Here is a 15,893-nt window from a genome sequence, read left to right on the forward strand (position 1 = left end):
CAGGCTCCCCAGCCAGAGATTTCGTGCTGCCATTTAACTCCACTCCCTTCAAACCCTAGCCCTCAGGACAGCCGGCAGTCCTCACAGGCTTGGCCGGGCATGGTTTCTGACGGAGGGCTCCCCAGGCCTCTGCGAACAGGAGGGCCGGGGAGCTTCACGGGTCCCCACCTGTTCTCACCCTTCTCGGAGGACACAGAAACCTCTAGAGTTCTTGAAAATCCTAAACAGAATCTGCTAAGCCTCTCAAAGCTCAGCCCCTCTCAATGAAGTTTTGCCCCCTTTGGCCATTTCCGGGATGTGTGTGTGATTCAGGGAGGGGGTCTAGAGGTCCCACTCATCCCAGGAGCCTGCAGAGCACCTGTAGTCCCTTAACAGAACCCAGAATGCCTTCTCTCTAGGGAGAGAGGGGGGGTCAGGCATTTCTGGCCAAGGGCTCCAGGATCTGGCCTGCTTGTTTGACTGGGAGTGGTGGGTGGGTGGGAGGTATGGGAGGTGTGGGTAGGGCGATGGGTGGGTGTAGGGCTCTGCTGACGAGGTCCGGCCCCTCCCCGCCCACGTACTCGGGCTCTGTCAGCGGTGTGGTCTCATTGGGCTCCGTGTGTTTCCCTCCGTCATGGTTTGGGGTCCGCTCCTCTTCGGTCCGCACCTCCACGATGGGCTCCTTGGACTCATCTTTCCTGTGGAGAGAGGGGCTGTTTCAATTCTGGGTCACTGGGGCAGGGAGGAGGGCTCCTGGAGAAGACAGCTACAGCTCACGGCACCTGGGCCTGGCCCATAGTTGGGGAGGGGGGCAGGGACATCTCAAGCCAGGTCCAAGTGCCTGAGCCTCAGCTCCCACTTGTGCGAGCTGTGTGACCTTGAGTACCTGTCTTGCTCACACTTGCTTCCGTCTCATCTGTAAAATGGGGTAAATAAGTCTCTACCTGGCCTAGCTGTTTCACGTTAACTGAGATCATGACTGTGAAGGGCTTAGCACGGTGCCTGGCAGAGAAGTACTCGGATGGTCTGTCTTTACGTACAGAGCCTGACACGTGGTGGTGCTCATAGCTCACCACCCCCCGCCCCCCGGCTCTGTCCCTTCTCACCGTGAGTCTGTGAAGGCTCCTGATAATTAGCTCAAGATCTCTCTCTCTAGAGATGCTGGAAGGGATAGCATCTGGAGCCTCAGCTTCGAAAGGAAAGGACGTTTTACCTGTTCTGTGCTTGGGTGTAACCTAGGGTCCGGGAATATGGCCTGGCCCTATAGTAGCTGCTCAGTAAGTGTTTGTGGGGAGATGTGTGAATGAATGACAGCAAGACAAGTAGGTCTCTGGAGTGCCATGGAAGTTCCCCTCTGGGTTCAGCTCTGAAAATTCCCCTCATTTTCATCCACGCGGGGATTTTCAGACTTCTCTGAAATTCTAATATGTTAGCTGTGAGGCTGGGCCCAAAGGTTTGCTTTGCAAACAGGTACCCTCCAAAGGCTGTGTCTGAGAAACAGTTCTCCAGTGAGATGGCTCCATGGCTGGGCCCCCCACCAGCCCAGGGCAGAGCCCAGACCCCAGCAGCGGCAAGTGGGCTGCACTCACGAGAAGGCGGCTTTGCCCTCCTCCATGTCCTTGCCCTTGGCTCCGGGCCCCGCCTTTCCGCACAGGTTGACGGCGATGCACATGAGCAGGCCACACTTATTCAGGAAGTAGCAGGTGATGTCCACCACCACCAGGAGCAGGACGAAGATGACAATGAGGATGCCCACAATGGCCCCAGTGCTCAGGCCTGATGTGGGGCTGCCGTTGGCTTGAGTGGGAGGGAGGGAGAGAGAGAGATGGTCGGTGGTTAACACATCAGGCCGACTTCTGCGCCCTGCAGAGTGACAGCCCCTGGGGGTGGGGGAGAGCCTATGGGACAAAGTCAGGGCACTTGTGTCAAGAGGGGCACCTTCCCTGGGGCCCTTCTGTACCCCAGTGTTGAGACAACAGAGTCTCTTCGTATCTTCGAGAGGGTGGGACGCCAGCTTTATGTCTGAGACCAGGGGACAGACACATGAGGCACCCACAGGTCCGGACGGCAGTGGGGACTGGGAGCTGTGTCTCCATCCTTGTGCTCAGTCTCTGAGCCTCCCCCCAACCCATCCTTAGCCGATCTCCCCGTGAGCCCAGGTAGCAGGCAGGCGGACGGTGGTCAGTGGTTTCAGGCTGGACCGTGGCTCCTGGGAGTCGTCAGGGGCAGGGTCCCAGCTGGAGCGGCAGGGGGTTCCCAGGGCTTCCTTAGGGCTTGGGCTGACATCAGGTGCAATGGTATGCCCAAAATGCTATCCTGCTCCCTCTCCCCTTTAGGGCCAGCTCCAGAGGATTCCGGCACTGGACAACAGACGTGGTTTATCCCTCATTGCACCCAGGGAGCCGAATGAAACCCATTTACTCTGGAGACGCGGCGTTCTGCCCAGCCCCAGTAAGTGAGGTCAAAGGTTTGGGTGTACTCACCTTCTGGGAGCCCAGGCACACTTGAACCAGGCTTCAGGAAACCCAGCAGATTCACCCAGAGATGCACGTCCACACGGACAGGCACACTCACACTCAGGGCAAGTACGCTCTGTGCCCACTACAGACAGACCTGCATTCTCACACCCGAGCAGTACCCAGCGCTCCCGTGCTGGCTGGGCTCACTCTGCATGACTCGGCCTGTGTCCTTCTGCCCCTGTGGTCCATCTACAAAGCCGCAGGGCCCCAGGGGACTGATGGTCTCACAGAGGGCCCCTAGCTTAGCTCCCCAGGCCCCGTGTGGTGGCTGTGAGTTGCCTGAGGCGGCCCTCTGACTGGTGAGTCCCCCCAGTGTCTGGGAGACACGTGCTCAAGCTCCGGGAAGCTGGAACCCAGTAGGGCTCTGCCCATAAGCCAGTGTGGAGACCATGGAGACTCCTGTGCAGACATGAGCATATCTGCTTCCTTCTGGAAGGACCGAGTTGCAGAACTGGCAGCCCCCTGGTGTACCCTACCCCCGACCTGGTCTGAGGCCTCCTGTGCCGCCGGGATCCCCTGGGATCACCCAAGTGTGCCCACTAGAGGCAGGAACTGTGGCCAACAACTTTGGGTCTCACTGTGCCTTTGCTGCACACCAGGCCAGGCCCGCTGGCCTGCCAGCCTCATATCACACCAGATAATGGAGGGACGTGTAGTCCAAGGTGACAGGTGCTACAACGGGCCACGTTCTTCTTTTTCTGTGCAGTCTGTGTTCCTGGGGGCACTCCTCGGTCTGCCCTGGGGTCCCTGCTCAGGCCGCATGGGGCTTCTTCAGCAGTGGTCCTACACCACTGGTCTTTGCCTCAAAGTTTAATTCAGGGTATGAACCACCAGCCCAGCATGCCAGAGGTGACTGCTCACTCACAGCTTAATTCGTAATGCCCATGGCACAGATGGGCCTCAGATGGAGAAGATTCTCAAATTCTTGAATATTTGTGGCTTCCCTGGGACCTTGGCCTTGCCTCCCAGCCTTTCCTCCTTGGGCTTGCTGGCTGGTCTCATCCAGCCCATATTTAAAACCCCAGCCTATCCCCAGGAAGGCATCAAGGTGGGCCAAGGGCTCTGTGCTCTGAGGATCCAGCTCTGGCCACGCTGTCCCCAGACTTTGGCAGCAGGAAATGGCTGGCCAGCCCCTGAGGTCCGCTAGAGTGGGTCTTCTCCCTAGCAGCTCAGAGAAGCTAAATAAAGCATCTCGTTCTTCTCTCACAGGTCCTCACACATTCCACCCTAGTGAGCAGAGAGAAGCAGGCGAGCCTTCCTGATCTTTGGAGTCCCAAAGCTGCTTCCCTGAATAGGGAGGGACTGTCAGCCTTGGGCTTCCTCTCTAGCCCGTGACACTGGGCCAGAAGCCACTGCTGCCTCCTGGCATCAGTGCCCGGTAGGTCCTGAGAGCTTGTTCCCGAAGAAGGAGCCTGAAGTGTTTGTGTGAGGTGACAGTGTTTGTGTTTTCAGACTCAGTGGTACACACTGTATGTCCGGAGGTGTATGCATAAGTATGGTCTGAGGGGACGCAGCCTAGCTCCAAAGAGGATGACAGACCCCTGCCGGGTGGCTCCGTGTCTGGGAGAGGCAGCGTTCGCCCAGCTGAAGCTCTGGGCTCGTCAGACCCAGAGGGAGGACTTCCTTGGCGCTGAAGGCCAGCAGCGCGTGCACGCACAGGGGAAGGGCAGAGGGTACAAGGACCCCTGTGACAAGACAGAACGAAGGGAAGTGGTCTTCCCTTCTTCTGGAGGGAAGATTCAGACTCTTCCTCTTGGACTAAAGGCCCTGCATGCTTAGACTCTCCCACTCTCCTGACTGTTGTCACTCATGGCCCTGGCCCTCTACCCCTTTCCCTGTGCTCCAGCCAGAGCCTTCACACTACCTGTGAACACACCCAGCCCATTCCTGCCTCCAGACTTTGCTGACCCCCTGCCTGCCACGCTCCAGCCCCATAACCTCCTGGGTGGCTCTTTGCCATCCTACAGGCCTCGGCTCAAACGTCACCTTGTCAGAGAGCCCTCTCCCTCATCCCCTGATCTCTTATCTAGTGAGTGACCTCTGCCCACTATCTACCACACTACCTGTTTCCTTCTCTTTTTGCCTCTGTCTGCCATTTTCTGTTCATTTACATGCTTTTCATTTGGCTGTCCCTTCTGGAAGGTTCTACTATCTGTCTTATGTCTTATGACTGTATCTTATGTCTCCCCAGCCTCTAGGACAACCTGACCAACAGGAGATGTTCAAAGAATATTTGTCAAAAAAAGAGTGGCTGTTGAGCCTGGAGATGAGAGGGCCACCTCCAGAGACTTACAGGTGGGCTGTGAAATGGAAGAAGTCTTGTTCACTCTTACTCCTGGATGACAACTCTAGGATCCGGGGTAGATTTCAGCTCCCCTCGAGAAAGAACTAAGAAGAGTGTGAGCTGCTTGGGCAGTTAGGCCCGCCGTGGCTGGAGGCACCGAGCAGAGGCTGGACGACCTCCTGGGCAGGGGTACTGTAATGTTTTGGAAGAGGTCCCCGTGCGGGGCAGGGCCTGGTGTGATGGCGTCCCCACGTCCTCTTCAACCACAAGAGCCTGGGTCCCATGTCGCCATCCAGCGGCACCCCAAGTGGGGACCATCCAGATCCCCTTCACTGTGTACTGAGAAGGACTTCTCCTTGGAAGACTACCACACTCAGGCGGGCCTGTTTTTATTCACAGATTCTTGTGATTTTATTTTTAAATGGAAAATAGATACTTTTTAGCATAATGTTTGTTCGCCTGCAGCAGGATTCCTGGGGTACTGAAATTTAGACTCTGGGGCTCCCCAGTCAGAATCTCTGGGGGTGGGGCTGGGAATCAGGATTTGGAGGAGCGGCCCGGGTGATCCTCGCACAAGCAGAGTTTGAGGATTGCTGTTTCCGGGTCCTCTCATGCCTGCCCTACAATGAGCAACAGCTGTTCCCATGACTCACCGCCCAAGAAGGAGCTGTGGAGTCTCGCTGTGTGCCCTTGACCTAGCATACTGGATGGACAGAGAGAAAGCAAAGACGGCCCCGAAGGAAAAAGGACCACCCAGTTCACCACTAAGAGTCTTGACTTCCAGATGGAGTAAGGTGCTCCTCAAGCTAGAGAAAGAGTGTGTGTAGCTTTTGCAAAAAAAAAAAAAAAAAAAAAAAAAGAAAATAAGGGAAACACCAGGAAACAGATGAAAGTGTATTGAAGACAAGCCAACACCCACTGGCTCTCGGAGGATGATACAGGACTGTAGGCCAGGAGAGCTGGAAGAATGGAGGGTATCCCTGTACCTCAGGTAAGAGTTTATAGAAGGGAAATGTAAAATGCTTCCAGGGGGTCTGTGGGGGTCTGTGTTTGCCTGACCGTGCCACTGGCCGGCCTTGACCAGCTCACCCACACACCCGCACCCAGTGAGAGTTTCTTGGGAGCAGCTCCTCCATAACCTCCAGGGTCAGAGCCACCCAATGATGATGGACGTGGGGCGGGGGGGGAGGGGGGCTGTCCCTCCTCTGTGGTTCCTGGCCTGGGAGAGGCTGACCCTGAACAGGGAGCTCACTGCCCCACGACAGAGACCTACATCATACGTCCTTCTTAAATCCTCAGAATGGGAATCCGGGTCTCACGTTTACAGACACCAGACGGGCCCGAGTCACTGTTAGGAGCTCTCCGTGCAGCAGAGGGGTCCCTCCTACCACATTGGGGCTCCGGTTCGCTCGTAACCCCATACATGTCTGCTTGCTCCTTCCCAGAACCTGCTGTTAAACAGAATAGGATTTGCCAACGAGAGCCTTCTCTCACATTCTATCACAAGGTCACTCTGTGCAGCCCCTACTATGGGGTTCTAATGGGAGCTGTGAAATCAGGAGCCCAAGCTACCGACTTGTAGATCTGGTGGCCCACAGGGTGCCCCTGACCCCGGAGTGACCACCTCCTGGTTCTGCGAAGGGACTGCCCCTTCCCCCGCTGCCAGAGACCAGGAACATCCGAGGAGGCAGTGACCCCCGAGGGTTCTCAGGGCAGCTGAGCAAAATGCATAGCTCCTCATCAGAAAAGGAAGGCATTTCCTTTGCTAGAACTCCAAGCAGCAGGCTCCAAGTTCGGGGTGCAATTTGGGGTAATCAGAGCTATTCAGGTACACATGAGGTGACAGGAAAGGGCTTTTGACGTTTTGTAGGACACACAACTATTCAATAAACTCAAAGCACGCTGGTGAGTTCACACAGACTGTTACTTCCTTTAATAACGCAAAGGTGTAAACTTCATCAAGGCCTCGCTGATTATCTACACAACAGTGTTAGCAATCTTATTAGTAACAAACGTGATCCAAACCTGCCGTATAAATATTTCAGAAGTGAGCAGAGGAACCCCGCGGCGTGCGGAGTGCGGCAGCGCTGGACAGGGCACAGCAGTGGGGGCAGCTGAGCGAGGTGGTAAGTGCTTCCCCCCAGCCCAACCCGGGGGACTCGAAGGGCTGCTACCTTGGGGACTGCTGGCGGGGCCGCAGCCGCCACTGAGAACGGTGTCCAGTGGGAGTGGGTGTGCCCTAACGAGGTCCCTCAAAAAGCATCCCGTTACAGACCAGGGGTCTGCCTGCATTGACCCCAAAGTAGCTTTGGCTGAGGTCCCGCCTTGCCTGGGGTGTGTGTGGGGTGGGACAGGGCTGTGTCAGGCCTGCCTATACTTTGGCTAGATCTCCAAAGAGTCCCTCCGGAAACATGACACTGGTCCTCCCCTGTGGGTGGGACCAGGATCAGGCTCGGGTAGACCCCCCCCCCGATGGGCCCTCCTGGGTGAACAGGGGACTTCTGCCCCACATGCTATCAAGAGCATGCCAGGAGCCGGGAGGACAGTGATGGGCCACTCGTGTGAGGACAGGTCTCCTTCCCTCACCCTCCCCAGAGCTCTCGGTAACTGACCTGGGATTCTTACGCAGGCCCAGAGGCACCACGTGGCTCTCCTTGATGCTCCACCTTGTGCCTAAGAACCACGCCTGCTTCTCTCGTGCTGGTATGAAGTCAGGGCAGGGACCCCGGGGCAGAGGTTCGAGGTGGGGCTGAGGAGGCAGACAGGCTCCAGCAAGAGGCACTACCTGCCTGAGCTACTGGGAAAAGTGCGGCCTCCGGTGTCTATACATGAGCCTCTAAATGGTGAGTGCTGGGGGACACGGGCAGCACTGCCCTGCAGACGGGATCACGGGGATTCCCAAAGGGAAAGACTAGTCTTCAAACGTTAATTAAAAAACAAAACAAAACAAAACACAACAAACAGAACTAAAAAATAAACAGAACAAAAATTAAACTTCCATGGGATGTTTAGAGATGAGATATGTAGAATGATGTGACCATGATGGAGGGAGGGAGGTTTTATCCACTAGAAGGTCCATCCCCAAGCACGCACAGGTGTTACTGAGCAGGAGCCTGCCGTCTCCATGTGACTCTGCGAGCACACTGTGCCTCCCCCCGACAGCAGAGTGCACTAGCTGGCGGTCACCAGAATTTTTTAAAGGTCACTAAAGCCACTGACCACCACGGGCGGTTGGGGCATTTGGGAAGTAGGACAGGCTGGCCCAGTCGCAGCGTGTAGACGCTCTGGACTGGGCAGTCCAGGAGTGACCTGTCCCCACCCTTCTGCTCTGGTGAGTGTGTCGGGGTGGGGAGCGTGTGACCCACGCCTGGCTTGCGGTGGATACTTCCAACTTGGGGACTGGAGTGTAGGCGAGACTGTCGGACCACAACCCCCGAGACGCAAGGCTCTGTGCAGCCCAAATCACTCCGACTGGGGGGACACCCATCCTACACAGCTGACGGGCACTAGGTGCGTCATAGGCTGGCCCTGTGGGCAGCACCAGCATAGGCTGCTGGTTGTGATACCGGGGCCAGAGCGCCTCCCAGAAAATGCCTAGCAAATCCAGTTTCTTCCACTGGATGGGCAACGGGGTGGCTCTGCCCATCGTGTCAGCAAAATGCCTGGGCGCGTCCCAGGAGTCTGGCTCTCTTACCACAGGCGCTTCAAGGCAAGCGAAGCCAGCTGCTTTTGGAAGGGCAGGGGAGGAGCACGTGGTCATTCCAACAATCTGATGCAAGCTTTAGGGGTACTTAGACATTTTCCTCTGCTACATCATTTTCAGGTAAGAACAAAAAAATGCAACAGGTAGCAGATGTGCAGAAATGTCTCTGTAAACCTAGCATAATTTTTTTTTAAACCATGTAAAGAAAAGCACTCCCACATGTTTTCGTACTCTGCCATTGGAAAGGGGCAAACATCCTCGTGAAGCAGCACAGAGGATCTGTGAATGGGAAACTGTCTGCACGTCCAGCCTTTTCCAGTCCCCAAACCTTCCTCTTCCACACAGAGTGCTTGGTGGCGTGGCCGTGGCGATCCTGACAGGTTCTTCCAAAGGGGGCACTGATCATTCTCAGAGGAACTGGGCATTTAAGCAAACTTAATTTGCGCGTGTGTGTGTGTTCAAGTTCCTAACAGAGCAAAAGCAGAGTCACTGCGGAGAGAAGCAACGAGACAAAGGTGTAGGACGCAGAGCAGCCGCCTAAGGTCGCTGCAGGTCCAAGCCGTGGGCGCCCAGAGAGAATGTGGTTGTTTAAAAACAAATGTGGCAGTGGGGATGTCCCAGGGATGGACGTCCAAGGTGAGATGTGTGACGACAGACACAGGAAGGGGAGGGGGGAGAAGGAAAGAGAAGGTAGAGACAGAAACAGAGAAAAAAAAATAGATAAAAAGAAAAAAAATAGGTCAAATATAGAAAACGCAAGAATCAAAGGTTAATTCAACTTAGTAAATTAAACTGACAAAGGTTAGAGAAGAGCTCAGTATGGTATTACTCCCGTAAGGCCAGTTCCGAAGCTCAGCAAGGCCAGAAGCAGCACAGCGGGGCGAATTTGGGGGTTAGGGGTCAGCGAGCAAATGAAATTCAAGTGAGAGAACAGAGCCTCTGCAGTCAAATCCAGGAGTGTGATTAGGAGAGTGTTACCTTTGACTAAGGTCAGGCCTCTCAGGAACAGTCAACGAGCCTGTCCACAGCCTCTTAGCCTCTAGAGCTTTCTGCGCGTGGTAGGAGAGATGCACCATAAGCATCTCAGTGAGAGGTCGGACTCCTCCTCCTCCTCCTCGGGCGCCACGCCCTGCCTCCCCCACACACTGTTCAAGACGAACTAGTCTGCACACCTCACCTCCTGCCACCCTGCTGACCGCCGATCCCACCACGAATGCACAGCTTAAAATTCGCAGGTTTGTCCACAGGTCCCAACACCATGGCCAGGAAAGTCGAAGCAAGCACAGAACTACCTCCTCCCAAGACAGCACACAGCAGAGCCACCGAGCCCTTGCAGGTGAGGTGAGCTGTCCCTCCGGTGCTCTCTGGCTTCCCTGGGCACCTGGGAGCTTACCAAGAAGGACCCGGGGGGACAAGGTCTTCTGTTTCTGTATCTGACTCACAGGGTCCCCAACTGCTCCGGCCCCACAGGCTGATGCCAGGAGCAGCACTCAGCACGGGAACGCAGCGCAACCCAGCCACCTGCCTGTGTTGCCTAGTCGGGCCACAGGTGCCGTCGGAAATCTCTCTCACTGCAAAGGGCTGACTCCAACCTGTCACTCCCCCAACTCCTAAGCGTCCCATAAAGGCTGAGCAGAGACAGACACACTCCAGACTATCGAGTTCAATGAAAAACGGACCAAAGAGCACAAAGAAAGAAGGGGCTCAGGATGGTAGGGCCACCTCTGGACATGGGCTGAGCACGAGTGAGAACACCTCTTGCAGCCATGCCCAGTGCCTTTACCGCTGCCCGTTGGCACTAAGGGGCCTGCCTGACAATGCAGAGGGTAGGACCGATCATCGTCTCGCCTGCCAGCTCCCTGGAGGCCCCCGCATGTCTGTCAGACACACACATTCATGCACACTCAACCGTCGCAAACCACACTGGTCTGTCTTTGCCGTCTCCTTAACCCACTCACGCACACGCAGGCCCACGTCCTAGGCGGCCACAGCCTCTCTCTCTTTCTCCCACTGGGAGGCGCTATTGTGACAACTGAGCAGAGCGCCCAGGCAAGCATCAGAGACAGGACAGGCATGAGGGGGCCACACTAAAGCAGCTGGGACATCTTCCTACCATGCTTGAACACGCAGAGAGTTTACGGGGCCCCCTTCCAACAGGCTGCCCTATATGGTCGGTGTCCCCCTCTCCTGCCTGTGGCTGGCACTTGGCTGATCTGGAGAAGCAGAGTGGTGTTGAAGACTGCCTTCTGCTCTGAAGTCTGGTCAATGCAGAGACTAACCATCAGCGGCAAGGCGGCTGGGCCAGCAGGCAGGACTCTCACTTTGTTCCCACACTTGAGTTGGTCCTGGATCCCTAGAGACAGGTGTGTGTCTCCTAGGAGAACCACCACGACTCCCGTCATGGTCTCCAGCGGGCGCCTTTCACAGGTGGCATTTGCCAACATCTCCTTTCTCCACTTGCTCTGTTTCAAGCGATTCAATTTAATCTTTGTTGCAGTGGAGAGGCCCTCAGAAAATGGGATTTTTAACTAACTGGGCACCGTCTCTTCCTTCTCTTGGGGTCCCCACAGAGAAGAGATCTGGACCATGATTGTGCAATAAGCAAGCATCAAAAAGAAAGCGCTTAAAAACAATTAGGGGGTCCTCGTATGAAATGGCAGAGGGTAGATAAGGTCTCGAAAAAAGATCCTTACTCAACCAGCTGCCAAGGCTTAGCTGGAGCTGGGTTTTTCCCATCTGAGGAGTCCCGCGGACCGGCTTAGCCTCAGTCCTCCAGGGCTGAATGACATAGGACCGTTGCCCCAGGATGCTTGGCCAAGCCTTCCCGGGGGTCCAATACATCTCAACCCACTGCACGGATAGGTACAAAGCACAATGAAGCTTTGCACGGGCGACCAATCATGAGGATGGCTGGCAGCAAGCAAGTTGTCAGGGGCTGTTCAGGCACGTTAGGAGGTGAAGCATTGTGCATTAATTCCAAGCGGGAAACTCACAGAAAAGCAGAGGCCGTCATACCTGGGATGGCCGTGGGCTGGGCCGAGGTCCTGAACACAAAATGAGCCGCCTTGGACTTCCCCTGCTGGTTCTCAGCCACCACGTAGACCTCATACTCCGCATTCCATTCCAGGGACTTGAGCATGACGTGGTCACTGCCAGACGGGAGCCGGATCTCTGGTTTCCACTCGGAGGAGAGCTTCTGGGAGAAACCGGCAGGAAAGACACAAGACACCAGGACAGTTTAGATGAAAATGCTGGTGAGACCCACTCACAGGAAGAGCTTCGGGGAGTCACTACTATCAGTACAAAATAATACAAATAAAAACCGATGAGAGGACAGGGTGGTTGTTCTTTACCAGCCTGAAAACCCCTGAGGATGATGTAGGTCAGGAGGTCAACCTCGCATTTCTTAAGCACAGCGGCTGATGGCGGGTGCCATAGGGCAACCCTCCAGTGTCTTGTCCCATTGCCATCCAGGGCACCCAGGGACTCAAGAACATTCTGGAAGGCATGGCACATGGACGCCCCAGAAGAGCCATGCAACGAATATGCTGCTTGTCCTGTTTCAGAATGTTGCTCCCACTCAGCTGTGTGACTCACCTTCCCACACGGAAACGTGGCATAGGTTCATTTTGTTAACAATAAAAACTACCATTTGTTGAACACCTACTATGTGCCTGGCCCCATGATTTCTAGACTTTCCACTATTTTCTCATTGTATCCCAGCCTGCGAAGGGTTTTGTTGGGCTGCACATTTGCTTGGCCAGGGTCACCAGTGGCCCAATTCTAATTTAAAGAACTTAAAAGAAATTCAGTTGTCTACATCTTCTCTTTCTCTCAAAGGCTCCTTTCCTTGGCAAACTCTATAAAAGAGGCAACCAGAATATAAAGCAAATATTATGTTACACAAAAGTACTAGTAACATATAACAACAATACTTAGCAAACACTGAGCATTTGAAGTAGAAGAGAAGACAGGTAAGGCTGTCGAAATCTCACATAGCTTAGTGTCCTGTCCCCACCAATTTTTAAAGGCACACCTGCCAGGCACAGCCACGGTGGCTCTTCTGGAAAACTGACATCTCTGGGGGCCTCATCTGGGAGGTGTCTCCAGCCCCGGCCAACCGCTTAGCAGATATTATTGTATTACAGGGCAGGGGACAGGGGGTTCCATGTGTTGGGCACATTTCAGGTGCTTTGCTTGTATTATAACTGATGTTTACAATAACTTGATAAGCTCTTTCATTCCCACGTTACGGATGGAGAAATGGAGGTTTTTGGAAGTCTGGGTGACCTGTTGGGAAGTGGTAAAGCCAAAATTGGATCCCACATTTGGCTGGGCCACGTCAGCCTAACAGGGGCCAGAGACAGCCCACCTGACCACACTGTCCACTTCCCATGGGCGGTGCTGGGCCACCGCTCAAACCTGATCCTGTTCCACAGTGAGGAAACCACAGGGACCTCTCAGGTTGGCCTCAGGGATGTCCACAGAGGCTCCTCCTCTGACGTCCTCCTCCTGCCTGGCTTTGCAATCAACTGGGGAAGGGCTGAGTGGAATGACAGGTCGGCCTACCAGCTGGGAAGTGTGCCTGGTGGGGCTCTGCTGTAGTGACTCTCCATTAAGCCTAACCAGGCAAGGGCTCCCCCATCCCTTCGGTGGCAGCTGATCAAAAGAGAAGGAGTAAGTCAGCTTCCTTGAAAAATCCTTTCTTTCTGTTTCAGGAAAGCGCACTGCTCTCTGGTTCATTATTTCCTAGGTAAGAAGTCCTAGCAAGAGGCTATTCCCAGTGCTCAGACACTGCCTCTAGACCTCTCAGCAACTGAGTGTGCTGGCAGTGGCCCAGGGTCATTCTAAAACCTAAGAAAGTGGGACGGATTCTCATTTTTGGGGCCTGGAGGTACAAAGTAGGATGACATCTTAGATCTTAGATGGTGAGCAAACCAGGAAGAAAGGGTTCAGGGCCAAGTTCACTGTGAGCAAGATTAGGCCAGCTCAGGGAGGATCTGAGGGGCAGGTGAGAACGACCGTGGTGTGGGATGGTAAGGCAGCCTAAGGCAAGGGTGAAGAGCCAAGTGTCTTCAGACAGACCCGGATTCAGACTCTGCTCACCTAGCTTTGAGAGATCACATGGGTACGTTACTTCCTCGGTAAAGGGCAGATAATCCTAAGGCCAACTTCACAGGGTTCTCATGGGGAGACAATGCACATGATCACAGTGCCCAGCCCATAATACACATTTTATCAAATATACTGATTATGAGATACCAGTATATTATTTGCAAAAACCACCAGATAATGGCAAAATCACTTTGTAGAAATGTTCAAGCAGCAGAGAAATCAATCGTGGTAGGAGTCTGTCACCACCTCAGTCATTTTAGAGGTTTCAAAATCAGAAGAATAAACATTGTTAAAATGTCCATACTGCCTAGAGCCATCAATACTTTGAATACCATCCCAATCAAAATTCTACCAGCATTTTTCAAAGAGCTGGAACAAACAATCCTAAAATTTGTATGGAACCAGAAGAGACCCCAAATTGCTAAGGAAATGTTGAAAAAGAAAAACAAAACGGGGGCATCACGTTGCCTGATTTTAAGCCTTACTACAAAGCTGTGATCACCAAGACAGCATGGTACTGGCACAAAAACAGACACATAGACCAGTGAACAGAGTAGAGAGCCCAGATATGGACCCTCAACTCTATGGTCAACTAATCTTTGACAAAGCGGGAAAAAATATACAGGGGATAAAAGTCTTCAATAAATGGTGCTGGGAAAATTCGACAGCTATATGCAAAAGGAATGAAACTCGACCATTCTCTTACACCATACACGTGGATAAACTTGAAATGGATGAAAGACCTCAACGTGAGGCAGAAATCTATCAAAATCCTAGAGGAGAACATAGGCAGTAAACTCTTCAATATCGGCCACAGCAACTTCTTTCAAGACACGTCTCCAAAGGCAAAGGAAACAAAAATGAAAATGAACTTTTGGGACTTCATCAAGATCAAAAGCTTCTACACAGCAAAGGAAACAGCAAAACAAAGAGGCAACCCATGGAATGGGAGGAGATATTTGCAAATGACACTACAGACAAAGGGCTGGTATCCAAGATCTGTAAAGAACTCCTCAAACTCAACACTCAAAAACAGATAATCACATCAAAAAATGGGCAGAAGACATGAACAGACACTTCTCCAAGGAAGACATACAAATGGCTAAGAGACACATGAAAAAATGTTCATCATCATTAGCCATCAGGGAGATTCAAATCAAAACCACATTGAGATACCACCTGACACCAGTTAGAATAGCCAAAATTCAAGACAGTAAACAACAAGTGTAGGAGAGGATGTGGAGAAAGGGGAACCCTCTTCCACTGTTGGTGGGAATGCAAGTTAGTGCAGCCACTCTGTAAAACAGTGTGGAGATTCCTTAAGAAATTAAAAATAGAGCTACCCTATGACCATGCAATTTCACTACTGAGTATTTACCCCAAAGATACAGACATAGTGAAAAGGGCCACCTGTACCCCAATGTTCATAGCAGCAATGGCCACAGTCGCCAAACTGGAAAGAACCAAGATGCCCTTCAGTGGATGAATGGATAAAGAAAATGTGGTCCATATATACAGTGGAGTATTATGCCTCCATGAGAAAGGATGAATACCCAACTTTTGTATCAACATGGACGGGACTGGAGGAGATTATGCTGAGTGAAATAAATCAAGCAGAGAGAATCAATTATCATGTGGTTTCACTTCCTTGTGGAGCACAAGGAATAACACGGAGGTCATTGGATGAAGGAGAGAAGTGAGTTGGGGCAAGTTGGAGGGGGAGACGAAGCATGAGAGACTGTGGACTCTGAGAAACAAACTGAGGGTTTTTGGAGGGGAGGGAGGTAGGAGGTTGGGTGAGCCTGGTGGTGGGTATTAAGGAGGGCACGGATTGCATGGAGCACTGGGTGTGATCCATAAACAAACAATCTTGGAACACTGAAAAAAAAAAAATGGTCCCAGCGTGGACATGGCCTGATGGCTGTAGGTCAAGCTTGGGATTTAAAACCCTGACCAGGGCTCTTGAGCCTTCTGCAAGACACAGAACGATTCTGCCCCGCCTGGGCTTTGCATGTTGTTGCCCCAACAAGGTGGATGTTAGGGTTGCAGATGTGGGGGTGAAGATGGGGTAGGGGCCACGGAGCCACTCACCGCTCGGTATTTGACCAGGTAGTGCCTGATGGGGGAGCCACCGTCATCCTGCTTGATCAGGTTCACCTTAATGGAGTTTCCATCCTCTCCCATCTGTCCTTCGAGCTTAGGTGCGCTGGGTTCACCTGAAACAGCCAGTTAAGTCATGTGACATTTTCGCCCACAAAGGAAAATCCAATCCATCAGCATGGGGTGTAGTGAT

At 53.2% G+C, this 15,893-nt stretch overlaps 1 protein-coding gene and 1 long non-coding RNA gene across 7 annotated transcripts in view; one reads left to right on the plus strand and one right to left on the minus strand.

Annotated features, from left to right (window-relative positions):
• The window catches only part of LOC308350375, a 38,714-nt gene extending 33,098 nt beyond the window's left edge, over positions 1 to 5,616 (plus strand). Inside the window, exons 3-5 of one of the 2 annotated variants that reach the window (XR_013967517.1) lie at positions 2,316 to 2,430; positions 3,708 to 3,876; positions 4,690 to 5,616. This is a non-coding gene — a long non-coding RNA (uncharacterized lncRNA). The remainder of the gene's footprint in view (positions 1 to 2,315; positions 2,431 to 3,707; positions 3,877 to 4,689) is intronic. The other variant, XR_013967518.1, reaches the window with a different exon arrangement.
• NCAM1 (neural cell adhesion molecule 1) overlaps positions 1 to 15,893 on the minus strand; it is a gene marked incomplete at its 5' end in the record, with an annotated part of 294,571 nt that overhangs the window by 4,586 nt on the left and 274,092 nt on the right. For 2 of the 5 annotated variants that reach the window (XM_080815557.1, XM_080815560.1), the window contains 4 exons: positions 561 to 677; positions 1,569 to 1,776; positions 11,501 to 11,678; positions 15,692 to 15,816. In XM_080815557.1, the coding sequence (XP_080671683.1) occupies positions 561 to 677; positions 1,569 to 1,776; positions 11,501 to 11,678; positions 15,692 to 15,816 (628 nt within the window). Of the gene's footprint in view, positions 1 to 560; positions 678 to 1,568; positions 1,777 to 6,689; positions 9,032 to 11,500; positions 11,682 to 15,691; positions 15,817 to 15,893 lie in introns of those variants that run through there. The other 3 variants (XM_080815556.1, XM_080815559.1, XM_080815558.1) reach the window with 2 other exon arrangements.

Source organism: Martes martes, assembly GCF_963455335.1.
Source record: "Martes martes genome assembly, chromosome: 10".
Lineage (NCBI taxonomy): Eukaryota > Metazoa > Chordata > Mammalia > Carnivora > Mustelidae > Martes > Martes martes.